Genomic DNA, 27,959 nt, shown 5'->3' on the forward strand with positions numbered 1-27,959 from the left:
CTTTTTCTGTCATCCTGCTCCCCAGTGAGAGACAGATGTGTTGCCTCTAATTATTTGTTGACTGGTACCGGGAGATACATTAACATAATTGGCACATTTGTTCTAATTAACAGAAGGGATCTGCCACGTGCAAGACCATCAGCGAGAACACAAACCCTGCGGTCGCCACCCCGGCTGCACCTCAGAGCGGCAGCCAGACTTGTGCTGCTCTTGGCAGCATCCTGCAGCAGCAGCCTGAAACAAGGCAGCTAAGACTAAGACTTGCAAAGCTGGACCAGGGCTTCTGTGCAGACTAAATGAACACAGGGAACATAAATCCCACAAGTGATTACATATGCAGGAAAACTTATTACAGAAGCTAATTGCTGACACAAATTTAGCCAGGCCAAGCTACTAGCGTTACTAAGACAGTTTTAATCTTGGCACTCTTGCCTGTGTGTGACTGTTTCAGAGTCTGGTAAAGCAACAGCACAACTGCTCCAAAAGCAACTCAAGCCTGGAAAAGGGATACAAGCACAACTAGATCCTCTCCTCCTGACTGTACAAGTTATTCCTTACACCTCTTGCAGTCTCAAAAGGAAAGTCAGCAGGGTGAGGTCCTGGATCCTAGTCTTTCATTGCCTCCACTGTACAACCATTCCCTAGAGTCATCTTCAGAGCACACAGGCAAAGCCTTTTGAGATCCCTTATAGCCCCTAACATTCTGCCATTCTGTGAGACTTGATTGCCTCTTTGAAACAATTATCTAATTTTTTAAAAATTCAGTTTCAAATGTACAATTTTCATCCCAGCAAGTGCCAGCTGAACAGGATGCTGCCCTCCATGTACTGCTTGCTGGAATGGGATTTTGCACCCATTTAAGGTAGGAAAAGGAAAAGGAAAAGGAAAAGGAAAAGGAAAAGGAAAAGGAAAAGGAAAAGGAAAAGGAAAAGGAAAAGGAAAAGGAAAAGGAAAAGGAAAAGGAAAAGGAAAAGGAAAAGGAAAAGGGAAAAGGAAAAAGGAAAAGAAAATGAAAAATACAAAGAAAGAAAAAGAAAAAAGAGAAAGAAAAAGAAAAAATAAAAAAGAGAAAAAGAAAGGATAGTTTCTAAAGAGGCTGAAATTACATCTATGAAGGTGTTTAGCCTGGAGGAGGCTGAGAAGAGACCTCATTGCTGTCTACAACTCCCTGAAGGGAGGTTGTAGCCAGGTGGGGGTTGGTCTCTTCTCCCAGGCAACCAGCACCAGAACAAGAGGACACAGTCTCAAGCTGTGCCAGGGGAAGTTTAGGCTGGAGGTGAGGAGAAAGTTCTTCCCAGAAAGAGTAATTGGCCATTGGGATGTGCTGCCCAGGGAGGTGGTGGAGTCACCATCCCTGGAGGTGTTCAAAAAAAGCTTGGATGTGGTACTTGGAGCCATGGTTTAGTTGTCAGGAGGTGTTAGGTATTAGGTAATAGGTTAGGCTTGATGATCATTGAGGTCTTTTCCAACCTGGTTGATTCTGTCATCAGTATTTGTGGCCATAAACTCCTTTAGTCCCTTCCCTTAGAGCTCACTTTGCTGCTGGGAATGCAAAACACTGCCTCAGTGGCACACACCTGCATGGAAATGCATACACATGAACTCCCAATTAAGGGATAACTGCTGCAAAACCTAAGTGGCTCTCATGAAACACGGCAAAGAGCAGTCATATTGATAATCAATTAGATGGAGCAGCCACTTGATGCTGTCTGTTTGGAGAACTCCCCAGCTTCCACCAGCTTTTGCCCATGCAAAAGCTGCTGAGTAAAGTCTGTATCACAGTCATCTTGGCTTGGCAAAAGCATCCTCTTCTGCCTCTTGACTCAAGGATGTTTTTCCCCTTACTCTGCTTCCTAATTGAAGCCATGAATGTGGATATATATCACATCCCAGTTTTAAACTCAACTGGGTCACCAAACTGTACATTATGCCCTGTTCTGCAATTAAACTACTCTGCAGAGCACCTCAATTATAATTAAAGGAGCAATTATCTCCCTGTTAAAGGTGCTGCTAATCATACACTTGACTGCAGAAGTTTGCCTGGCAGTTTATGGCATGTTAACCAATCTTGCATCTCATTGATGTTTTGATCCATAACCCACTGGAATGAGCTAATTTGATGTGACTCCATGTCGCTGTATTTTACCACGTGCAATGTGATGCTAACATCTTTCAAAGAACAAATTAAATAAGCTAAGGGCTTAATTGCTCATAACTCTACCATTACTGTTGGAGAGAAGCAGAATGGGATCCTTCCTACCTTCCCAAGATAGGTTAGAACTCAGCTCTGGTGGGGCCCCACCTTGAGTGTTGTGTTGAGTTTTGGGTATCTGAATACAAGAGAGATCTGGAAGTCCTGGAATGAGTGCAGAGGAGGACAAGGAAGCTGGGAAAGGGCTTGAAGAATAAACCTGATGAAGAGCAACTGAAGGAGCTGGGGATGAAGGAGCTGGGGATGGTTAGAGTGGAAAAGAGGAGGCTGAGGGGAGACCTCATTGCTCTCTACAACTACCTGAAAGGATCTTGTGGAGAGGTTGGTGCTGGTCTCTTCTCCCAGGTAATTAGTGACAGAACAAGAGGAAATGCCTTCAAGCTGTGACTGGGTAAGTTTAGACTGGACATTAGGAAGAATTTTTTCACAATAAGAGTGGTCAGGCATTGGAATGTGCTGCTCAGGGAGGTGGTGAAGTCACCAAGCCTGGCTGTGTTTAAAGGATATGGTTTAGGGGCTGAGCCTTGTAGAGTAAGGTTCTGAATTGGACTTGGTGATGCTGAGGGTCTTTTCCAACCTGAATGTTTCTGTGATTCTGTGAAATGCACACACAGAAGAGAGTGGAATTGAAATTGGATCTTTCTGTTGACGCTGCGGAGCTGCAGCCTTGATTTCCACTGGGCACTGGCAGCTCCCAACCTAGTCTGGTTGGTCACACTGCTTATATCTCACCACCTTACCCTGTTCCTCCTCACTGAGGAAAAGCAGAAGGCAGGGAAGAATGGAGCTAGGGCAGGATGTTTTTTGTTTTTATGTCCACTCCTGCTTTGGTTTGTGTATTGTTTTGCAGCAGGAATATGTGGGTTTGCCCCACTATCCCTCAGCTGAGTGAGGAAAGGTCACTGCAAGAGGACCTGCACTGGTTCTTCTACTGCTTGCTTGTGCCATGCCTTGCAAAAGACAAAACACTTCCCCAAGTGTTTTTTCCAAAACACCTGTAGGTAGATTTAGCTTGATACTGGCTACAAAACTGGGAGTGGGAAGGTATGCCACAGTGCAGCTGGCACTGATGCCAGTCAGGGCTGGTGGGCAGAGGTGGTGAGGTGACTGCAGAGAAGCTGATCTGGTTTTCTCCCAAACCAAGCAAACTCTCTGCTCTTTAGTTTGTCCCAACTGAACAAACAAGACATAGTTTGATTTGACCTCAGACCACGAGGCCAGTGTGTTTCTGTTTGGATCTTGTGCTTATTTTTTTCTTCTAGCGACCATGATCTGAGCCTACTTTAATGCTTGTCATGTCCTAGTGGATCTGGGGGACTGGTAAGTGCTGCCTTAAAAAGCTTTGTCTGCCCACCTCTGTCTTCACCCTTCTTGCCGTCTGGAGCAGCTGTATGCTGCTACATGGTTCAGCTTTTCAGTGATACTAAGATCTGCTCTAGCATGGATCCATAAGACCTTGACACAGTTAACTGCAATTAACTGCATTCTGGGAATGATAAGATTAAATTCCCCAGCTACTAAAAATAGGACAGAATGCATCCCTGAGAGTGGTTGATCCCACCACTTTGAAACACCAGGAAAAAGAAAAATCAAAATGAAGTGAGACAATAAAATTCAAGAGAAAAAGGAAGAGAAAGATGCTAGGACTCCAGTATTACCTTACATTGAATATGTATTTTGCGTGGTTTCACAGCACAAGCTTTTCTTGCTCTGCTTTGGGGTTAAATCCAGTGACTCTGGACTCCACTATTACACTGAATATATATTTTGCATGGTTTCACAGCACAAGCTTTTCTTGCTCTGCTTTGGGGTTACAGCCAGTGACTTTGGACTCCAATATTACATTACACTGAATATGTATTTTGTGTGGTTTCACAGCACAAGCTTTTCTTACTGTGTTTTGGGGTTAAATCCAGTGAGTCTGGACTCCACTATTACATTACACTGAACACATATTTTGTATGGTTTCACAGTATAAGCATTTCTTACTCTGTTTTGGTGTTAAATTCAGTGACTACTTCAGAAGCCAGTAAGTGGAAAGAAAACCCACCAACCTAAAATACCAAAGCAAAATGCAGTGCCCAGAGTGGGAAGAATCTGAGGTATATGCTCACCAAAGCATTTGGGAATGCTGCTAACAGTTGCAGTACAGAATCACAGGTTCACAGGATGTTAGAGGTTGAAAGGGACCTCCAAAGATCATTGAGTCCAACCCCCCTGCCAGAGCAGGACCATAGATCTAGCACAGGTCACACAGGAATGTATCCAGGTGGGTGTGGAAAGTCTCCAGAGAAGGAGACTCCACAACCCCTCTGGGCAGCCTGTTCCAGTGCTCTGGGACCCTTACAGTAAAGAAGTTCCTCCTCATGGTGAGGTGGAACCTCCTGTGCTGGAGTTTATATCCATTACCCCTTGTCCTATCACAGGGTGCCATGGAGAAGAGCACACACATTACTGTGCTCTACTTGCAGCACACACATTGCCACGCTCTGCTTGGAATCAAAAGAGTCTTTCAGGAAGATGGAAGACAGCCTCAGCCTGCTGCCTGCCTTCTCCCAGGTCCTTTGGTGCTTATTTACCTGCACCATCATATCAGAAACTTCTCTGACCAAATAAGTGAAGTCTTAAACAAAGAACTCGTTCATCTCTAAATTAAAATAGTCATGTAATCCTTCAGCTCACCTAGTTACCTTTCATCTTTCTGGGGGTTTTAAAATATATCTTACCAGCTTCAGCAAGTGGCTGTAATCAAGTGTCACATTAAGGTATTCATATTCATTAGCGTTCAGGGCTTTGTTCTTTTAATAGTGTTGGAAAGGATCTACAAAGAGGCTGTATTAGGCAGCTGTCCAAGCTGGGTGTTTGATCCCCTTCTGACTTCAAAAGTCAGAAGAGGTAAAAAAAAAAGCCAAAACCCAACCATAACACTGAGAATGGTTCTTTTGATGGGATGTATACGATTTCTGAGCCTGCCAAGCGTTAATTGGGGTCTGCCCTGACCACAGTACAAATAAGATTCAGAGCCAGTTAACGTACAGTCATGAATCTTGGCTATTGACAGAGTGAGTCTGGATACTAGAAGGCAGGGGGAAAAAAGTGCAATTCTTATGACAGCACCTCCCAGAAGGTCTTTTCAGAGATCACTTCCATGCATCACAGTAAATCACGAAGCTTGGGTCCCAGTCACCCAGCTGAGCATTGGAGACTTTTCTGAGGGAATAACTGGACTGGCTGCTGACATTTTGGAGGTGTTTGTGGCACTGCATTCAAACAAACTGCCTGTCAGCATCAAGCCACGTTTCTAGCACTGCCCTACACTCTGAGAACAGCACAGCCTGTTGCAAACAGCCCTGGAGTGGCACAGAGGCAAGTTGATTTGGTGCAAGGAAGCATCAGGGAAGACAATTAAAACACTGTTGCTGAGTTCCTGAGGAAAATCATCTGATGAACGTTACAGCTGTCAGTTAGGTCTGACTAGGCAGATCTAAATGCTCTCTACAGTTTGGGGGATCTTAACAGGGGAAATTAAAACCCCAACAACCCAGCCTATAGGAAAAGAAACTGTGAAAAGTCTTCTCTGCTAATGATTCCTCCTGATGCTTGTGGACGTGTTTCTGCAATTCTGATTGAATCTGCTCTTGGGTTAGATGGAGAGACGACAATTTAAGCTTCATCTCCTGAGAAATCAGTTATCAATGCTGAGTGACAACCACTTTGCTACTTAGCCATGACAGTCTACCTTACCCTAATGCAAATCAGCAGCAATTTCTTCTGTGCATGGCAGAGGCAGACCGAAGAGAATTCAGCTAGAGGAATTACTGTCGTTAACAACCAATTTTTCTCTTAAGAGCCACAGTGGATTTAGGATTTCAGAGCCCCCCCTGACTCTGTGACTCAGAGACACCTTCTCTACTCCTGTGGAGCCAGCACGGCACTTAGGGAAGCTCCTGTTCACAGGGACACCCACTGCTGACAGTGGGAACAGATTTTACCACAGGGCAGGCTCCCAGGTGGATGGCAGGATACCCACTCTGGGTTTACTTAAATGCCAGTAGGAAAGCCAGAGAAGCCCCTGAAGATCTATTGCTAGGCAGAGACATCCCCTACTTGCCCCCACCCCATGCTACTTCATCTGGGAAGCCTGTACTGCTCCTTGGTACACCCTCTTGTGCCAAACTGGCCTGCTGGTGCACACATCAGCATGTGCACAAACAAGTGAAGGGAATAATGTCCTGAAGGGTCAAACCCCCACACAAGCCCTAGCCCAGACAATGGCTAAGCACCTGCCAATGTGCTAACCTGGACACTTCCTGGGGTGCAGATGGCCAAGGCAAATGTCTAGCACGTGTGACTAACATTGTAAGCACCTCTGACTGTGCTAACCTGGACACTTCCTGGGGTCCAGAGAAACATGGACCACCTGTAATTAACTTTGTGACACAGCTGGGAACTGTGTATGCCCTTGGCCATGTCTGGATATGCCTCATCCCATAGGTCCAGTTATCAGGTTCTGTGTTACCGAAGGGCATGGATTGTCTTGGGACAGTATTTAAACCAGCCCAGAAGTCAGGCAGCTTGCCTTGTGCTCACCCAGACAGCAACAGGAGCCAAACGCTGCCTGAGTAGCAGCTGAAGAACCTGCTCTAGCAGACCAACAACTTCACCCACGCCTTGCACCTGGACCAAGGCAGAAAGGGGAAAAGCTCCAAGGGAATTGAATCCCAGAAGAGGCTGCAGTCCAGAAGAGGCTGCAGCACACAAGAGAGAGGCCCTTAGCCTTCTCTGAACCAAGGACAAGCTCCAGACTGAGAACTGGGCATGACAAGAGAGAGGCTCTTAGCCCTCTCCAAGCCAAGGACTGCTCAAATCATAGCCACAGCATCTGGGAAGACACCAAACAGTCTGCCACGGAATCCCATCTGTAGGAAACCCCCAGCTCACAGCACCTGTGTTTGCAATTTGAATTGTGCATTGGAAAGGTTAGATCTGTGCTTAAATAATTCAACTGCCTTTATATGTGCAGTGTAAAACCCACAACTGAATCACTGAACCTGTGAATACTTATTTTGTAAATAGGTTGTTTGAAGATGCCACCACCAGGAAATATTAATTATAAAATATATAAATTATACATTTTTATTACAAATATAATCTGGTAAACTAAAAAACTATGCTTGAAATGTGCCTCTCAGAACAAGTGTGAAACATTTTTTTTTTCCCTGTTTCCTTTAAAAGGACAGAGAAAGATTGTTGGCTGTTGTTAACACCCTTCCACCAGCAGCATGTCCTTTGGATGCCAGGTGTAACTGTGGGTTTTGAAGGGGAAGAGGAAACAGAAACCAAACTGCCTGCCATTCTGCCCAGCAAGGCACCATGACCCAAAGCCATTCATCAGTTCCTGCTCAGTCTGGTCTCCAAGGAGCAGTCAGTCAGCTCCCCAATACCACCACCATGCCGTGCCCTAACTCCCTGCACCATTAGTCACCCATCAGCTCTTAGTGAGATGTTTGAATGCTAGGACACTGCTATTGCTGCTCACCTCTGCTACTGGGATGCCTTCAGGGGGACGGCACTGGAGCAGGACCTCTTGCTCCAGGGACACTTCTTTCCCCAAGGGCTCCTGCTCAAAAGTTTTCCGGAGATCTGAGGAGGGAGAAGGAAAAGACAAAGAGCCATTAGTGTTAACAGCTGTTTGTTTAAATTACATTTGATTGCCATAAATGCAAGAGATCTTTCTAAACAGAGAAAACAGCACTTCTGCCCCCTCGAAAGTGAGGCACTTGAAGACTGGGATGTGATTTCGTTTTATTCCAACAAAGACAAAGGTTTCAGAGTGGACTTTGAATTTATATTGTGGTGAACTGAGAGGTCACCCAAGGTCTCACTGTGGAAGGTCATATTGAGACACAGAACAAAAAGTGAAACAAGTCCCTTCTTCAGACAATTTGCATTTGGTAACTTCTGCTATTAGGGTCCTTTCTGCATTGAGGGCTCCAGACCTGCACACAGCACTGCAGGTGAGGTCTCAGCAGAGCAGAGCAAAGTGGCAGAATCACCTCTCTGGCTCTGCTGGCAATGCTGCTTTGGATGCAGCCCAGGCTGGGATTTGCCTTCTGTGCTGCAAGCTCACACTGCCTGCTCCTGGCCAGCTTCTCATCCAGCAGCACCCCCAAGGCCTTTTCCTCAGGGCTGCTTTCTCTCACCTCCTCCCCCAGTCTGTATTGATAGTGAGGATTGCTCTGGCCCAGGTGCAGAACCCTGCACTTGCTCTTGTTGAACCTCAGGAGTTTGACCTGGGCCATTTCTCCAGACTGTCCAGGTCCCCCTTGGTGCCATCCTGTCCCTCTGGTGTATCGACAGCACCACTCAGCTTGGTGTCATCGGCAAACCTGCTGATAGTGCCTTCAATCCTGCTGTCTGTAGTAGTGATAAAGATATTAAACAGACAGGTGCCAGTATGGACCCCTAAGGGACACCACTGTGAGGGTGCCCAGGTGGCCAAGAAGGCCAATGGCATCCTGGCCTGCATCAGCAATAGTGTGGCCAGCAGGAGCAGGGAAGTCATTCTGCCCTGTGCTCAGCACTGCTTAGACCACACCTTGAGTCCTGTGTCCAGTTCTGGGACCCTCAGTTTAAGAAAGATGTTGAGATGCTGGAATGTGTCCAGAGAAGGGCAACAAAGATGGGGAGGGGTCTGGAGCACAGCCCTGTGAGGAGAGGCTGAGGGAGCTGGGGGTGTTTAGCCTGGAGAAGAGGAGGCTCAGGGGAGACCTCATTGCTGTCTACAACTACCTGAAGGGAGGTTGTAGCCAGGTGGGGGTTGGGCTCTTCTCCCAGGCAAGCAGTGACAGAACAAGAGGACACAGTCTCAAGCTGCACCAGGAGAGGTTTAGGCTTGAGGTGAGGAAGAAATTCTTCCCAGAAATAGAGATTTGCCATTGGAATGTGCTGCCTGGGGAGGTGGTGGAGTCACCATTCCTGGAAGTGTTTAAAAAGAGCCTGGATGAGGCACTCAGTGCTGTGGTTTAGTTGATGAGATGGTGCTGGGTGATAGGTTGGACTCAATGACCTCAAAGGTCTTTTCCAACCTGGTTAATTCTGTGATTCTTTAATGCTTTGGTAATGCATGAGTACTATGTCCTTCACAGTGTTGCTTGGATTAGATGTGTGAGAAGAGGAAAGAAAGGCACTACAGCAACATAATGGTGGAGCTTGGGCCCCAGCACTACAAGGTGAGATAACAGAGTGCCAGTGAAGAATTAGTGATTTATTTCTTTTTCATATCTCTTTCTTTGTGTGACTGCACATCCTTTGTAAGTGGAGATAACCCATCAGGTACACTAGTCTTCTGTGCTGCATCTATCTTGTCAATATAAAGTATCTGACATGCATATATTAGCTACATTCCTTTGAAACAATGTGTTGGGGTTGGGGGGGTGGAGGAGGAAAGGCTTTTAGATAAGAACATAGGAAATGAGTATCTAATTATACGAATTATTATTAACATGTGCAGTTCCTTACTACAGCAGAGCTTTTGCAATGCTTTTAAATTCTGATTTTAAGGTAATGAATAAGGAAAAAGAAGAGACTACCCACATTCATTACACCAAAAAGAAGAACAGGTAGCAAAAATTGCAGAGACACCAAAAAAGAACAAGAACAGGTAGCAAAAATTACAGAGAAAGCTGTTATTTTTCCTATAAGTTTTCAACAAATCCAAAACCTGGCAGCAAATTTAGGGCTTATATTCTTCTTGTTTTTTTTTTTTTCCTCAAGGACAGGGTGGATTATCATGAAGTCAGTGAGGGTGCAGCAATACCAAAGTGGAGCAAACAAAAAGTGAGGCTGCTCTATTCACATGGGCTCAAAGCAATTTGTCTTTGCCACCCCATTATTATCTGATCTAAAAATTAGGTCAAATCCTGCAGCTATCTTTTTTACTTTTTTTTTACCAGATGTATTTTCCAGTGAGGTTAACTCTGCTCTGAGTTACACAGGCTCAGACCTCATCCATCCTTTTAACAGCATTTTTGCCCCCTAAGGTTTTCTCTGTTCAATGACATCAGTCCTGTTACATAAACCTCGTGTTAAAACTTTATATTGGACTTGGGTGTTTTTTTCAGGCAAAGCTAAAGCTACCCATACCTCCCCTCCTTCTCTCCCTCTTTCCCTGCCTCCCTCCCTCCCATCTTCCCTCTCTCCAGACAAGTAAAATTTCTGAATTGAGCAGAAAAAAACCCAAACTGCATCAAAACTTTTTAGTGACTCCTAATGCTCCTGATAGGATGTGCCTAGAATAAATAAGAAATGTGAGAATAAATAGGAAATGTGTTTTGGCACTTTCATAGGCCTCTGCCTCTGAAAATTTATTCTATCTTTCCAGCTTCACCATGAGATACATTAGGTAGCTCTACTTCATTGGCTAGAATGGTAAAGTGAAAATTAATCCAAACAAATCTGCTAGTTTAGGAGGATGAAATGCTCTGCTCTGTTCTCAAGGGGACACCAACACCTCAGGAAAATTAATTCCATGAAATAGGAGAATGGGCTGCCCAGGGAGGTGGTGGAGTCACCGACCCTGGAAGTGTTTAAAATAAGACTGGAGGAGGAACTTAGTGCCACGGTTTGGTTGATTAGATGATGTTGGGTGATAGGTTGGACTTGATGACCTCAAAGGTCTTTTCCAGCCTGGTTAATTCTGTGATTCTGTGATATCTCCTTTTCACAAAAAGCCTGCACAGAAGGGAGTGATTTCCTAGCAAACTCCTGGTCTGGGAGCACAACGGCAAAATGCTGTTAAATGCCCTCAGCACTTAGAGAAGCCAGGCTGGGTTGCTTTAGACTTTTCCTGATTATATTTCCAGCATGGGTAGGGTTTGAAAACCAAACCAACAGCATCTTCACTTTGTATTTATAGATTGCTCCCTTCTGAATAACTGAAGCTCTTGGCTGGAGAGATGTTGCAATTGATTTTCACGGCGAACTTCCACCGGGTAGGTTGTTTGGTACTTTCTGACACGTGCCTGACCCTGCATTAAACAAATACAAGCCACTTTTCCAGGATGCACATTTTTCACACTTTCAAATTACTTTTCACTTAATTCTATTACATGCTCAGTGAACAGAGATGTTGCATGCTGCTGCTTTTTTTTTTCCTGTTTTGTTTGTTTTAATGGAGTTCAGCTCCAGCCCTTGGGAAAGAGAATACAATCATTCCAGAATGAGATCAGTGGGCATAAGGGAGAAAAGAGAGAAAGAGAAGGAGAAAAGAAGAAGAAGGAGAAAGAGGATGAAGAGGAGGAGAGGAAAAAGGAGAGGAAAGAGAGCCTGTCAAAAAGAAAGCACCAGGTTCAGGCAGCCAGTCACAAGTGACGTTCCTCAGGGGTCAGTGTTGGGACCACTTCTGTTGAACATCTTTATTGAAGACCTTGATGAAGACTTCAGAACAGTTAAGTTTGCAGATGACACCAAGTGAGGTGGCAGTGTTGATCTGCACCAGGGGAGGGAGGCTTTACAGAGAGACTTGGACAGATTGGATCCATGGCCAATGTTAACAAGAAGAGCTTCAACAAGGCCAAGTGCCAGGTCCTGCACTTGGGGCACAACAACCCCAAGCAATGCTGCAGGCTTGGGGCAGTGTGGCTGGAAAGCTGCTGGCAGAAAGGGACCTGGGGGTGCTGATGGCCAAGCAGCTGAAGAGGAGCCAGCAGTGTGCCCAGGTGGCCAAGAAAGCCAAAGGCATCCTGGCTGGGATCAGCAATGCTGTGTCCAGCAGGAGCAGGGAGGGGATTGTCCCCTGGGACTCAGCTCTGGGGAGGCCACACCTGGAGTGTTGTGTCCAGTTTTGGGCACCTGAATCCAAGAGAGATGTGGAGGTGCTGGAGCCAGGGCAGAGGAGGGCAAGGAAGCTGTGAAGGGTCTGGAGAATAAACCTGGTGAAGAGCAACTGAAGGAGCTGGGGATGGTTAGTGTGAAAAAGAGAAGACTGAGGAGAGACCTCATTGCTGTCTACAACTCCCTGAAAGGAGCTTGTGGAGAGGTTGGTGCTGGTCTCTTCTCACAGGTAATTAGTGATAGAACAAGAAGGAATGGCCTCAAGCTGCAACTGGGTAGGTTTAGACTGGACATGACGAAGAATTTTTTCCCATCAAGAGTGGTCAGGCATTGGAATGTGCTGCCCAGGGAGGTGGTGGAGTCCCCAAGCCTGGATGTTTTTAAAGGTGGTTTGGATGTGGTGCTTGGGGATATGGTTTAGGGGTGACCCTTGCAGAGTAGGGTTCTGGGTTGGACTTGGTGATCCTGAGGGTCTTTTCCAACCTGAGTGTTTCTGTGACTCTGTGATTCAAGTCTTAAGATAAATACTAATGCAACTTAAGCAGAGCTCTATACATGCTCCATTTACCTCTCACCTTTCCCAAGGCTGCTAGTGCTCACTAGTTGTACCAATTAAAAGTGGAGACTGCATTGATGACAATCATGCAACTTATAGCTGCAGACAGAGCTGGAGAGATGGACTCTTCTGTCCCTAACTTCTGGACATATTTGATTTTCTGGATTAACAAATACTGCATGGACCCTTCCTCCCTACCTTGCATCCCTGACTCACGGCACATTATGTAACCATCAGAAGACATAGCAGCTGTGTTTAAAGTTTACTAGGAAATAGCTATTGCATTGTCAGTAAAGACTTGATCCTCTGAAGTCAAAGCTGTGAGTCAATATAGTCTGGAGAGGAGAAGACTGAGAGAGGATTTAATCAATATTTACAAATATCTGAGGGCTGGGGGTCAAGAGGGAGGGGACAGGCTCTGCTCAGTTGTACCCTGTGATAGGGCAAGGAGCAATGGATAGAAACTACAGCACAGGAGGTTCCACCTCAACATGAGGAGGAACTTCTTCCCTGTGAGGGTCCCAGAGCACTGGAACAGGCTGCCCAGAGAGATTGTGGAGTCTCCTTCCCTGGAGAATTTCAAGCCCTGTTTGGATGTGTTCCTATGTGACCTGTGCTGGATTCTCTGGTCCTGCTCTGGCAGGGGGCTTGGACTCAATGATCTCCAGAGGTCCCTTCCAACCCCTAACATCCTGTGATCTGTGTTGAGAATCCAAAACAGTGATCTTGTAGACTACATACATCTCAAAGGAAAGCTTATATCCCCCATCGTGTCAGAGTTACTAAAAAATATTCCTGAGAAATTCATAGAAGGCTGTGAGATTGGAAATGCAGAGAGTGTGGTTTAGCTGCCCTTTGAAAATCTGCAGTTTGAAGGCCTAACACTTCAGCCCTTAATTGAAAGGAGTCTAAGTGATTTGCCTGCATCAACCCCAAGCTGAGGAACGAAAGGTTAAAAAAACAGAAATACAAAGCCACATTTCAGTTACAGACAAATAAACTCCCTGGAATTTATTTCTTTAGGCTGCTCTCAAAGAAAAAAAAAAAAAAAAAAAGAAAGGCACCCAGACTAGAAAATAAATCACTGAACAGAATATTCTGTCTCCAAAATATGGTGAGAAAAAGAAGTCAACTCTATATTATGAGTGCTTTTGACAAAAATTTGGCCACCTGTGAAGAAATGCCAACTGATATAAAATAGCTTACATACACTAATTATGTGTTATATAGAGATGAAGTGCATAAGTATGGGAGCAAACAAAAGTTACTTAAATGGCCAGAGAAATACATTCAGACTTCTAAACCATGATAATATAATGGTCATCTGTCACGGACTAACTGGCAGGACATGAAAACCTATTTAATGAGTTACCTTCAGAGTCATAATCTAAAAAACCTGTTTAAACATTGCTAAGCCTATCTGAAATGCTGACTGGAATATGGCATCCAGTCCTGGGCTCTCCAATTCAAGAAGGACAGGGATCTACTTGAGAGTGTCCAAGGGAGGGCTTGAAGGATGCTGAAGGGACTGAAGCACTGCCTGGTGAGGAGAGGCTGAGAGCCCTGGGCCTGCTAATGTGGAGAGGAGAAGACTGAGAGGGGATCTGATCAATGTCTATCAACACCTGAGGGCTGGGGGTCAAGAAGGAGGGGACAGGCTCTGCTCACTTGTGCCCTGTGATAGGACAACGGGCAATAGATATAAACTACAGCACAGGAGGTTCCACCTCAATATGCTTCCCAGAGAGGTTGTGGAGTCTCCTTCTCTGAAGACTTTGCAGCCCTGTCTGGATGTGTTCCTGTGTGACCTGTGCTGGATTCTCTGGTCCTGCTCTGGCAGAGGGGTTGGACTCGATGATCTCCAGAGGTCCCTTCCAACCCCTAACATCCTGTGAGCTTCTGACTGCTCAGAAAAAAAAAAAATATATATATATATACACATATATATACACACACATATATATACACACACACATATATACATATACATAAATAAAAATTGCTCTCATTTGTTTCAGTACAGGAAAAGAGAATCCTTGAAGTCTTAAAAAGTTTCCTGCCATAGGAAAGCACTAGGAACATATTTAATGGTGTTTCTGATTTTGCAGGAAGGCTGTCTGCACAACCATTTTTGCTCTCCTTAATAGTGGGAAAATTTTTCTCTGAGCTTAGCCCTACACTGAAAACTACAGGTCCTCAACAGGCTGGAGAACTGAGCCCAAGCCAACCTCATGAAGCTCAACAAGACCAAGTGCAAGGTCCTGCAGCTGGGTCGAGGCAATCCCAGGCACTGATACAGGCTGGGCAGGGACTGGCTTGAGAGCAGCCCTGAAGAAAAGGCCTTGGGGGTACTGGGGGATGAGAAGCTCAACAGGAGCCAGCAGTGAGCACTTGCAGCCCAGAAAGCCAACCAGAGTGTGGGTTGCATCAAGAGAAGTGTGGCCAGCAGGGCCAGGGAGGGGATTCTCCCCCTCTGCTCCACTCTGCTGAGACCACACCTGCAGTACTGCATCCAGTTCTGGAGCCCCTATTAAAAGAAGGATCTGGAGGTGCTGGAAGGTGTCCAGAGAAGGGCCACGAGGATGAGCAGAGGGCTGGAGCTGCTCTGCTATGGAGACAGACTGAGAGAGCTGGGGATGTTCAGACTAGAGAGGAGAAGGCTCCAAGGAGACCTTCTTTTGGCCTTGCAGGATCTGAAAGGGGCTACAAGAAAGCTAATGAGAGACTGTTTTATATGTCAGGTAGTGATTAGACTGGGGGAATGGAGCAAAATTTGATGTGGGTAGATTCAGATTAGATGTTAGGAAGAAATTCTTCCCCATAAGGGTGGTGAGAGACTGGAACAGGTTGCCCAGGGAGGTGGTGGGAAGCTTCATCCCTGGAGGTTTTTAAGGCCAGGCTGGATGTGGCTGTGAGAGCCTGATCAAGTGTGAGGTATCCCTACCCATGGCAGGGAGGTTGGAACTGGATGATCCTTGAGGTCTTTTCCAACCTTGACTATTCTATGATTCTAAGATTCCAGGTCCTCTACTTCCAGCCAGTTACTTGGACAGAAAGCATTCAGAAACGGCCATTTAAACTGAACCTCTGAGATTTGTATCTGGGAGTTTACACAGAAGATGTAACTCCTCTTTGAGGAGTTAACCAACTTGACTACATAATGTTTTATCACAAATAAAAGGATAATCAAGCTCTAAATGAAGTGTTTTAAATGACAGAAAGGCCTTCAGTTAATAGGTCAGTGAAAAGCTTCATTTGGCTGGAAGATTTCTCTTCTCTCATTATAAATTATTAGGCAGAGTGCAGGAAACAGAAGTATGCTGCAAACTCAGCTTCTAATGACCTTTTCCCACAAAACAATTTTTTGCCAGGGTGCAAAGAGCAGCAGAGATACGATTCTGGAAGACATATTTTGTTTCCATTAGAGAAAACAGGGGTTCACTGTGTGAAAGAGCAGTTGGAGTCCCCAATGTGCCTGCTCTATCACAAAGAAAAGCACCTCCTTGAAAATTAATGAACACTAAATATTTGTACAGTCAAATGAAGAGCTGTTTTCAGGGAACAACTTTCCCTGTGTTCTCAGGGTCTTAGCTGGGAGTGGCTCAAAATAAATACTGAGGTTAGTTGCCATCAATAACACCGATGAAATATCAGGGTTGAGATGGCCACTTTCAAACTCACATTGCCAATCTGATTACAGGAATATGCTAAACACACACTTTTTAAAAATTTTGTTAAGGAACAGCAGCCTTATTATATAATTTCAGGAACATATATGTTGAGCTTTGCATAAAAGGAGCTGAGCATCCTGATGGGCACCAAGGTGACCATGAGTCAGCACCATGCCCTTGTGGCAAGCAAGGCTAATGGTATCCTGGGTTGCATCAGAGAAAATATATTGCCAGCAGATCGAGAGAGATGATCCTTACCCTCTGTTCAGCACTGATGAAGCTCACCTAGACTACTGGGTCCAGTTCTGGGCTCCCCAGTCCATGAGAAACATGGACATCCTAGAGAGAATCCAGTAAAGAGCCACAAAGATGGCCAGCATACCTGCCACAAGAAAAGGCTTAGAGGGTTGGAACTGTTCAGCCTAGAGAAGAGAAGCCTCAGGGAAAACTCATCTTTCTTCCCAGAAAGAGTGATTGCTCATTGGAATGGACTGCCCAGGCATGTCCCTGGAGGTGTGTAAGAAAAGCCTGGATGAGGCACTTAGTGCCATGGTCAAGTTGATTAGACAGGGTTGGGTGATTGGTTGGACTTGATGATCTTGGAGGTTTTGATGCTTCCCCTCCACGTAAAGGAGAAAGCTGTGACTTAAGAACAAATGCTTCCAAAGGCATCAATTTCAATACTTATCATTAACTGCAGCCGCATGGACAGGGACCTGGGAGATAACAAGTTCTGCATGGGACAGCAATGTGTCCTGGTGGCCAAGAAGGCCAATGGGATCCTGGGGTGTATTAAGAAGAGTGTGTCCAGCAGATCCAGGGAGGTTCTCTTACCCCTTTACTCTGCCCTGGTGAGACCTCATCTTGAGTACTGCATTCAGTTTTGGGCTCCCCAGTTTAAGAGGGACAGGGACCTGCTGGAGAAGGTCTAGCAGAGGGCTATGAGGATGATTAGGAGTCTGGAGCACTGCCTGATGAGGAGAGGCTGAGGGACCTGGGGCTTTTTAGTCTGGAAAAGAGAAGACTTAGAGGGGATTTAATAGATGTTTATAAATATCTGAGGGCTGAGTGTCAGGAGGGAGGGGACAGGCTCTGCTCACTTGCTCCCTGTGATAGGACAAGGAGCAATGGATGTAAGCTGCAGCACAGGAGGTTCCACCTCAACACAAAGGGGAACTTTTTCACTGTGAGGGTGAGAGAGCACTGGAACACGCTGCCCAGAGTGGTTGTGGAGTCTCCTTCTCTGGAGACTTTCAAGGCCTGTCTGGATGCGTTCCTCTGTGAACTGAGCTAGTCTGTATGGTTGGACTCAATGTGGGGGGGGGGCGGTTTGGACTCAATGATCTCTTTGTGTCCCTTCCAACCCCTGCCATCCTGTAAGCCTGTGAAATGCAGAGGCTAACTGGTTGGCAGCAAGGTCTCCAAGCCAAACAGCACCAACTGAAGACACGGAGAGGAGAGGCACTCACATGCGATGCGGACGTAGGCTTTCCGGCTCTTGGTAGTGCCTGCAGAGCTCCAGGCAACGCACTGGCACCAGTAATCCTCGGGCCCGAAGAGCTCCTCCACTTGCTGGCGGGAAATCTCAATGCTGACCTCCCGGACAATCAGACCTGCCAGGGCACAAGTGATGCTGGTCAATATCAGGCTTACAGACAGAAAGAAAATCAATTTTTAATGAAGCAGAGGTATAGAAGTCTGCTTGCAAAAGTTGGTTGTGAGACCTTCCTGCTCTCAGCCAAATTTTACTCAGCTACCCGGAGCGTAATAAAGATGTGAAGGGAAAAAAAAAAACCAACCCCAACTCTTGATAAGAGTTGGGGGTATGATAAGAGAAGTGGGGCATGATAAGAGAAGTGGGTGAATGAAAAACTAACTGCTGAGATTTTGACTTAGACCTCAACCTGCATGCATATTAGACAAATAAGAGGAGCAGCACATAGAATCATAGAATTGTTAGGGTTGGAAGGGACCTCAAGGATCAGCCAGTTCCAAGCCCACTGTCAGGGGCAGGGACGCTTCACACTACGTCAGGTTCCTCAGAGACACATCCAGCCTGGCTGCAAAAACCTCCAGGGATGGGATCTCCACCACCTCCCTGGGCAATCTGTTCCAGTGTCTAACCACCCTTATGGTGAAGAATTTCTTCCTAACATCTAACCTGAATCTACCCATTCCTAGTTTTGCTCCATCCCCCCCAGTCCTGACACCCTGACAAGTCCCTTCCCAGCTTTCTTGTAGCTCCCTTTAGATACTGGAAGGCCACAAGAAGGTCTCCTCAGAGTCTTCTCTTCTCCAGACTGAATACATTGGATGATATAAATGAATGACTTTGTGCTGGAAAAGGTTAGCTTTAGACTGGATATTAGGATGGAATTCTTTACAGTGAGGATGATGAGATACTTGAACAGGTGGCCCAGGGAGGTTGTGGATGTCCCCTCCCTGGAAGTGTTCAAAGCCAGGTTGGATGGGGCCTGATTTAGTAGAATTTGTCTCTGCCCATGTCAAGGGTGTTTGAACTAGGGGATCTTTAAGGTTCCTTCCAACCCAAGCCATTCTATGATTCTGTGGCTGTAAGCTTAACATCTATACTGAATCCATTACTGAACTGCCACACTGAGAAAGCAGTTGGTAGATATTTAAAGGCATGCCTTAAACCAACCAACTGGAGGACAAATGGATAACACAAAGTGGCCAAAATGCTCCTCCTTTAGTGTAGAAACCAACACTCTCAAAACATTCCAAAACCACACACTGACAGATTCGGGGAGCTTGGCACCCACAGTTTGGTACTTTGAGCTACCTTTGACCAAAAGCTTTTTACTCTGAAAGTCAATTATTCACTGGAAAAGGAATTAACATATTATTACAATGTTATCATGGCAGAGGGGATGGACTAGATGACCTTTGAAGGTCCCTTCCAACCCAAGACATTCTGTGATTCTATGAAATTGTACCATGTCCCCAGGACGATTTACATCAAGTGATGATGCAGCCCAGCCTTGATTTTGTACAAGCATCATAAAGCTACAGAGCCATTCGATTTGAATGGCTCCCTTAATCCTTCTGTATTTCACTTCCTTTTGCAAGACAGGTACAGCACAGGGAGAAATCCTCTTCTCTCTGACACTCAACTGCCCAGGAAAATGCATTGCAGAAAACTTCCCCCCCCTCTCTGTAATGATGGGCACGTGCTGCAGTATGGTTATTGACAGCTATACTTTGGGGATGATTACTGTCATATAGAATCATAGAATCAGTCAGGGTTGGAAGGGATCACAAGGATCACCCAGTTCCAAGCCCCCTGCCATGGGCAGGGACACCTCACAGATCAGGCTGGCCACAGCCTCATCCAGCCTGGCCTTAAACACCTCCAGGGATGGGGTCTCAACCACCTCCCTGGACAACCCATTCCAGGCTCTCACCACTCTCATGGGGAAGAACTTCTTCCTCATGTTCAGTCTGAATCTCCCCACTTCCAGCTTTGTTCCATTCCCCCCAGTCCTGTCACTACCTGATATCCCAAAAAGTCTCTCCCCAGCTTTCTTGGAGCCCCCTTCAGATACTGGAAGGCCACAAGAAGGTCACCTCGGAGCCTTCTTTTCTCCAGACTGAACAGCCCCAACTCTCTCAGTCTGTCCTCATAGGAGAGGATCTCCAGCCCTCTGATCATACTCCAGGCCCTTTTCTGGACACATTCCAGCATGTCCATATCCCTCTTGTAATAGAGGCTCCAGAACTGGATGCAGTACTCCAGGTGGGGTCTCACCAGAGTGGAGCAGAGGGGGAGAATCACCTCCCTTGCCCTGCTGGCCACACTTCTCTTGATGCAGCCCAGGCTCTGCTTGGCTCTCTGGGCTGCAAGTGCATATTGACAGCTCCTGTTGAGCTTCTTGTTCACCAGCACCCCCAAGTCCCTCTCCTCAGGGTTGCTTTCTAGCCAATCACTGCCCAGCCTGGATTTGTGCTTGGGATTGCCTCAACCCAGATGCAGGACTCTGCACATATACACTGCAGATACTGTGATATCATTCATGTGATGACACAGTGCAATACAATCCTGTGCCTGAAGGTCTCACTGGCCCTGCCTTCCATAATGCACCTCAATGCATCTCCCCCTTGAATCCAGAGCTGCACCTCTGGTGACAGTGACCCACTCACCATCCTTCCCAGCAGACCAACATTCAACCACATTTTCCACACACTGCTTTCTATAGTCAGGTAATGATAGGACTGGGGGGAATGGAACAAAACTAGAAATGGGGAGATTCAGATTGGATTTTAGGAAGAAGTTCTTCCCCATGAGGGTGGTGAAAGACTGGCACAGGTTGCCCTGGGAGGTGGTGGAAGCCTCATCCCTGGAGGTTTTTGCAGCCAGGCTGGATGTGGCTGTGAGCAACCTGCTGTAGTGTGAGGTGTCCCTGCCCATGGCAGGGGGGTTGGAACTAGATCCTTGAGGTCTTTTCCAAACCTAAGATTTCTATGATTCTATTGGGAAGTCATTTTGCTTCTTTAAAGTGCAAGGAAATATTGTGTTGTCTCAGACACCATTGCAAGGATCACTAGTATTATGTTGATCCTCTAACAACATCCACTGAGCTTCATACTCACACAAGCCATTTTTCTGCTCTTAAATGAACTGCCTGGTCAAAAGGCTTTTAACTTGATGAGGTTAAACAAGGATCAGTGTAGAGTCCTTCCTCTGGGAAGGAATAATAAACTGCACCAGTAAAGGTTAGGAGGTGATCTGCTGGAGAGCAGCCCTGTGGAGAAGGTCCTGGGAGTGCTGGTGGACAACAAGTTCTGCATGGGACAGCAATGTGCCCTGGTGGCCAAGAAGGCCAATGGGGTCCTGGGGTGCATTCAGAGGAGTGTGTCCAGCAGATCCAGGGAGGTTCTCCTCCCCATCAGCTCTGCCCTGGTGAGACCTCACCTGGAATATTGTGTTCAGTTTTGGGTCCCCAGTTTAAGAGGGATAGGGATCTGCTGGAGAAAGTCCAATGGAGAGTTGCCAGGATGATTGAGGGACTGGAGCACTGCCCTGTGAGGAGAGGCTGAGAACCCTGCCTCTGTTTAGTCTGGAGAAGACTGAGAGGGGATTTAATAAATGTCTATAAATACCTGAGGGCTGGGGGTCAAGAGGGAGGGGACAGGCTCTGCTCAGTTGCACCCTGGGATAGGACAAGGGGCAATGGATACAAACTCCAGCACAGGAGGTTCCACCTCAACATGAGGAGGAACTTCTTTACTGTGAAGGTCCCAGAGCACTGGAAGAGGCGCCTCAGGGAGGTTGTGGAGTCTCCTTCTCTGAAGACTTTCAAGACCCATCTGGATGCATTCCTGTGTGACCTGTGCTGGATTCTCTGGTCCTGCTCTGGCAGGGGGGTTGGACTTGATGACCTTCAGAGGTCCCTTCCAACCCCTAACATCCTGTAAGCCTGTGAGCCTGTAACTGCAGCCAAGACACTGGGCAAGAGTGGGGCAGGGTGTTTATATCTCTGGTCAGCATATTTGGTCTTTGATGCCAATGCTAAAGCAGTAATAAACTTCTAATGTGTGCCTGCCTGTAGCAAACACTGTTGCCATCCAAAAATGCACTCTTGCAAATTGCCTTGAGTACAGAAATTCACACACAAACACTTTGTGGTGTGGGACTGATTTCCTTTTTTTCCACCCAGAATTGCCAGGAAACTCAACTGAAAGGTCTTTGGATCACATCATGGACAGTTTGTCCCCATCACCAAACACCAAAGGGCAGGTCCTGCTGCTGAACAGACCTGAGCTCATGGAGGCCAGCTCCCTTCAGCCTCCTGCCACATGCCTTGCAAAGTGATATTTATAATGTGAATGTTCCCAATTGTATAGCACAACACCGTCCTCAAGCACTGGGAAACCAGAGCAGCCCTTTGATTTGCTTCCAGCTTGACAGAGGCTCCATTCAGGGAGCCAGTGATTAATTGCTGTTTGTACACAGTTGTGGCACTGTCATTGAGGCTGCACACTGTTTGCATCCAAAACTTGGTTCAAAACTTCACAGCAGAAAGGAATTCATGCATGTAATAGCATAGACTCCTCTGGTGGGAACGCCTTCTAATGAGATGCATTTGCTAACTAGAGACTACCACAGCATAGGTTCCCTTTTATTTCATTATCCTTGACATCTTTAGCCACTGAATAATCAGCTGCTTTGGGGGAAACACTTAATAGCTTTCCCTCTTGAAATGAAATGCTCAAAACATGGCAACTGTACTCCAAAGAGTGGAAATCAAAGCAGAGCCTGGGCATTTGATATGCAGTGAATACTGTCTTATAAACGTGTTCTGCTTTGATGAGCTAATTTGGCTCCAAAAGGGGTCTGGCTGATTAGCTTTTGTCCCATTGAGAAGAGCATGAGGAGGGTGGGGAGGGAGCATGTACATCACATGCATAAAATTGGTCATGTTTTCCCAGTGCAACTGCTTCTAGCCTAAAGATGATTTCAGTTCCATCCCAGTTTCAAAGCACTAGCCCAGGGAGCCTTGGAAGGATCACAGGCTCACAGGATGTCAGGGGTTGGAAGGGACACAAAGAGATCAAGTCCAACCTCCCTGTCAGACCAGGACCATACAATCTAGCTGCGAACACATCCAGACAGGCATTGAAAGTCCCCAGAGAAGGAGACTCCACGACCTCTCTGGGCAGCCTGTTCCAGTGCTCTGGGACCCTTACAATAAAGAAGTTCTCCCTTGTGTGAGGTGGAACCTCCTGTGCTGCGGCTTACATCCATTGCTCCTTGTCCTATCACAGCGAGCAAGAGAGCAGAGCCTGTCTCCTCCCTTCTGACACCCAGCCCTCAGATATTTATAAACATTGATTAAATTCCTTCTAAGTCTTCTCTTTTCCAGACTAAAAAGCCCCAGGTCCCTCAGCCCAGCCTCTCCTCATAAGGCTACAATATTATGTTTTTATAATAAGGCTGATTAGGACAGAGCTTGATGGAGTAATGAACTTTGTTACCTGAGGGCTAAAGCAAGCAGGCTTGTAAGAATAGTACTGGTTAATAATGATTATGAAATAGTCTTAATGTTGAGGACAGAAATGCTGTTTTCTAGTACTCTGCTGCAGATACAAAACCATACAATAAATAGCTTCCACAGAATGCACCAGGAAAACTTTTTCTCTCAGACTTTCTGAGAGGCTTTGTAATTAAATATAATTTCTAATTAAATATAAGCCACTTCAACTCATGCCTTTTTGGAGAGCCATGAAGTACTGTTAGGTTTCAGGTTATTCAAAGTGATCTAACCTTTCAGCTAAGAGTAACATCAACAGTTGTGCCATGACCAAATGAGATGCACACCTTCTTTACGTACAAAATAGATGCTGCCTCTTTCTGCTTACAGGTAAAAAAATAAAATTTTGCCTTTGTCTCCAAGGTAAACTAATTCTCCTAGAGTTCAAAATGTATCAAACCAGTTGGTGACACCATGAATAGAATTGTAGAATCACAGAATTGTTAGGGTTGGAAGGGACCTCAAGGATCATCTAGATCCAACCCCCCTGCCATGGGCAGGGACACCTCACACTACAGCAGGTTGCTCACAGCCACATCCAGCCTGGCTGCAAAAACTTCCAGGGATGAGGCTTCCACCACCTCCCTGGTGGTGTTCCAGTGTCTCACCACCCTCATGGGGAAGAATTTCTTCCTAACATCCAATTTGAATCTCCCCATTTCTAGTTTTGTTCCATTCCCCCCAGTCCTATCCCTACCTGACACCCTCAAAAGTCCCTCACCCTTCAGATACCAGAAGACCATCCTTACATCTGGGATGTAAGGATCCACAGCTGGAACTCAAAGCTTATTCAACCACTCATTTCCAGCACCATTCATTGGCACCTCACTGCACAAACAGCCACGCTAGATCACAGGATGTTAGGGTTTGGGAGGGACCTGTAGAGACCATAGAATCCAGCACAGGTCGCACAGGAATGCATCCAGATGAGTCTTGAAAGTCTCCAGAGAAGGAGACTCCACAACCTCTCTGGGCAGCCTGCTCCAGTGCTCTGGGACCCTCACAGTGAAGAAGTTCCTCCTCATGTTGAGGTGGAAGCTCCTGTGCTGTAGTCTCTATCCATTGCCCCTTGTCCTATCACAGGGTGCAAGTGAGTAGAGGTTGTCCTTTCCTTCCTGACCCTCAGCCCTCAGATATTTGTAGACATTGATTAGATTCCCTCTCAGTCTTATCTTCTTCAGACTAACCAGCCCCAGGGCTCTCAGCCTCTCCTCATTGCTCAATGCTCCAATCCCTTCAGCATCCTTGTAGCCCTCCCTTGGACTCTCTGCAGCAGATCCCTGTCCCTCTTGAAATGGCTTAGGAAAGCCATCTCACCAGCTGCAATGCACCTGATTTCTGGGGTATGCACAAAGAGATGCACTTCCCTTCTTGTACCAACTCACAATTCTATCCCTTCTACTAACACACACTTAAGCCCTAACAGAAAATCCCTTTTGAGGCAAAATTTAAGTCACTTCATAAAATAAGTTCCTGGATTTTGCCTAAAAATATTTAGAACGAGACAGATTTAGTGAGGAGCAATAATTTATGCAGCATACAACCTACCTGATATTGGCCAATTCTACTTTGCCACAGTGCTGACAGAAAGCATCTCCTTTACCTTACCTTCTTTATTAGAAATACACTGAATTTTTCAGTTTAGTTCCTCATATGGCTAAGATATACAGCAGGTGAAGATAGGCTGTGGGTAAAGCTATGCAGCAAAAATGTTTTCTTCCAACACTTGAGTAACCTGCACACTTCCAGAATGCACACAGCGGTGGCACAAGCAGTCAGGATATTCTCCTTTTAAAGAAATGAAATGACAGACACAACTGAAGGGAGATAACAGGAATGTGGGCAGCCAGAACGTTTGACAGGTCCCTTCTAAAGCTCATAAATCAATACAGAGCATCTCTAAGGTGTTTCTAACTGTCCTCTCTCCGTGATGGTTAGCTAGAATAGGACAGGGGAAAACATTTGCTTGCACTGTCCAAACTTCATTTGAATTCCACAAAAGGAGGACTGCTTCTTTTGCCTCCTGCAGTCCATCTGGATCTGGGGTATGTAGACAAACATGCAAAGATATTGAGTCTAATTACCATCACCCTATTTCTGGCAACAAGATTGTGAAGGGAGAAGCTTTAAGACAACAATGCAGAAAATTAAAGTAATTTGAAGCAATTCTCTGAAAGAAAAGATAATTGTATCTTAAGATTGTCCATTGAAAAGCCCACAGAACATTAAAAATGCATCTCCAGGTCACTGGGCTCTTTCTGCCAGAGTGTTTCTTTTCTGATCTCAGTGAATAACTGCAGCACTCCCAAAAGAGATTTACCACTTGAGTACAAGGAAATAAAAACTCTCAGGGAAAAAAAAAAACAACAACAAAACACCAAAAAAACCCCAAGCAAACAAACAAAAAGACAAAAAAAAAAAAAACAACCCCAAAACACAGAAGCACAAATATTTGCTGTCCTCTCTGGGTCTTAAACAAGGATCTAGATCTGCTGGGTTATAAAAGATGTCGCAGAGGTTGCTCAAGGTTGGGGCTATTTATTAATACAGACCATTCAGATTTAATACATCTACCTAAACCTGGCACCAGAAAAAGACATTACATTGGCAGAGTTTCCCTCAAGAGAGGTCCAAAACCCTGTAGCCATTAGAGGACTAAATAAAGCTCCTAAGTCTAAGAATAACATAAGATACCCTTAGATATTTTAGATCAAGTCTAAGACATCCTTTTGCCCCTAATAGCTTTCTGTCCAGTGAGGACAGAGTATAGATTACAAGAAGGCTCAGGGGTGTTTGGCATAATGAGCCTGCAATTGCATCCCTGTCCCATGATGAATTAAATAGGTTCTCCATAAATGACTTTTTTTTTTTTTGCACATTTAGTAGTGCAAAATCCAGGATTAGTTATTTCAACAAAGTAAGTGTATCTCTGGGATCAATACCACTCAGGCTCTGAAAAGGAATAGGAAGGAACCAGAACTTCACTTATTTTTCTGCATTTGCATGTTAATGAGGGATTAAGGGACAGAGGGTGGAGGAAGCCTTGCTCAGCCTGCCTCCTGCTAGTGTGTGCAGTCAGAAGAGCACAGGGGAGAGGAGGTGCTAGCTGATGGCATAGATCAAAATAAAATTACTACCCCTCCTGGAGCAAAAGGAAGCATGAAGAGGGAATTGTGTTTTATACACACGGTCTTTTATTGCAAGCTGTCTCCTAGAAACACAATCAAGCAAAGGCACACTTCATTCACCCGGGGTCCCCAGGCACTTCACTTAGCTGCTGAGGTAAATTATCTGGTCTTCAGAGGCAGAAATGTTATCTTTTTTAATGTATGCAAATGTGATGTAATTGTATGATGTTAGGGCAGATTATTAGGGACTGCAGCAGGAAGTTATGGGGTCCACATTGCACCCGCCAAAGCAACTGGCAAATTGCCCAAGGACTTTTATAGGATGTGGCACTTTAGGGCAATGCCTTCAAAATTTGCACAGATTTCGAGCAGAAAGTAGTAAAAATGTAAAGAAAACCACTACTGGGTGTAAAAAGGAAACAATGATTATTCTAAACAATTCCATTGGAGGGATATCTCCCATGAGATTTGGTTCCCAAAACAATCTCTAGCTCTGTTCTGTCCTTTTCTTCTTGCTTCTTGGCTGGGGAGATTCTAACAGGCTTTGTTGACTGTGGCTGCATTTGTTTTGTCTGGTATTAATGTTCTCTGCTTTTCTCTCTTCCCTTCCTTCTGCAGGGGTGTGGGGTGGGGAGGCAGGGAGGCAGCTTCCCTAGCCTGATGACCAAGGAAAGGGTTCCTTGTGCTGTTTTGTTAATTGTAGATCCCTGTAAATACTGTAAATCCTGTACATTTGTACACATTCATTGCATCCCATTGTAGATAGTAGTCTGGCTTGTAAATACAGCTTCCATTTGCTTCCAAACTGAGCTAGTCTGGCAAAGTTAATGTTGGAGGGGTGGAATTTTCAACCCACCACACAGGAGCAGATTTGACAATCAGACTCCTTTCTTTCCAGCCAGAAATACAAATGTCTTACAAGGTTCTGCAACCCATCATGACTACTGCACACACACACACACAAACACACACACACACAAACACACACACACACAAACACACACACACAAAATGATCATTGCAAATGTCTGAAAACAAAAGATCACTATCAATTAATCCAATGTAATTATCCAGGCTGGAGTCAGCCCAGGTCATGGAGTTGGTAGCTACACCTCAATTGGCAGCCAATAAATTATTTTGATGGATTTTGGCTGCCATAGATGTTTGGCGTTTGATATTTACACCCCACAGGTGAAAATATTTCTCAGGCCTTTGACAGTGCAATTTTTGTGGGAGCTTTATATTGGCACATGGTTGACCCTCTGGCACAGCACTAAACAGGAGCTTTTCAGTTGCAAGCCTGAACTGCCTGTAAAAACTCTTAGTACCTTTGTGGATAATTTGTTTATTTTCTCTGTAAGTAGAAGTTCAAACAAATTTCTGCGTTTTTATGCCTTCAGTTGCCCAGAAGGTATTTCACTAATTAGTAATCACATACACCATAGAACACATTTCTCAAGGAGATGGAACTTCATGACCTATTGGTCTGGAAAAAGGCATTACTGT

At 45.5% G+C, this 27,959-nt stretch overlaps 1 protein-coding gene across 1 annotated transcript in view; it reads right to left on the minus strand.

Annotated features, from left to right (window-relative positions):
* UNC5C (unc-5 netrin receptor C) overlaps positions 1-27,959 on the minus strand; it is a 358,875-nt gene that overhangs the window by 82,881 nt on the left and 248,035 nt on the right. The window contains exons 3-4 of the mRNA XM_054382839.1: positions 17,743-17,886; positions 7,752-7,855 (exon numbers count right to left, since the gene is read on the minus strand). Coding sequence (XP_054238814.1) covers positions 7,752-7,855; positions 17,743-17,886 — 248 coding nt within the window. The remainder of the gene's footprint in view (positions 1-7,751; positions 7,856-17,742; positions 17,887-27,959) is intronic.

This window comes from Indicator indicator, chromosome 8 (genome assembly GCF_027791375.1).
Source record: "Indicator indicator isolate 239-I01 chromosome 8, UM_Iind_1.1, whole genome shotgun sequence".
Taxonomy (NCBI): domain Eukaryota; kingdom Metazoa; phylum Chordata; class Aves; order Piciformes; family Indicatoridae; genus Indicator; species Indicator indicator.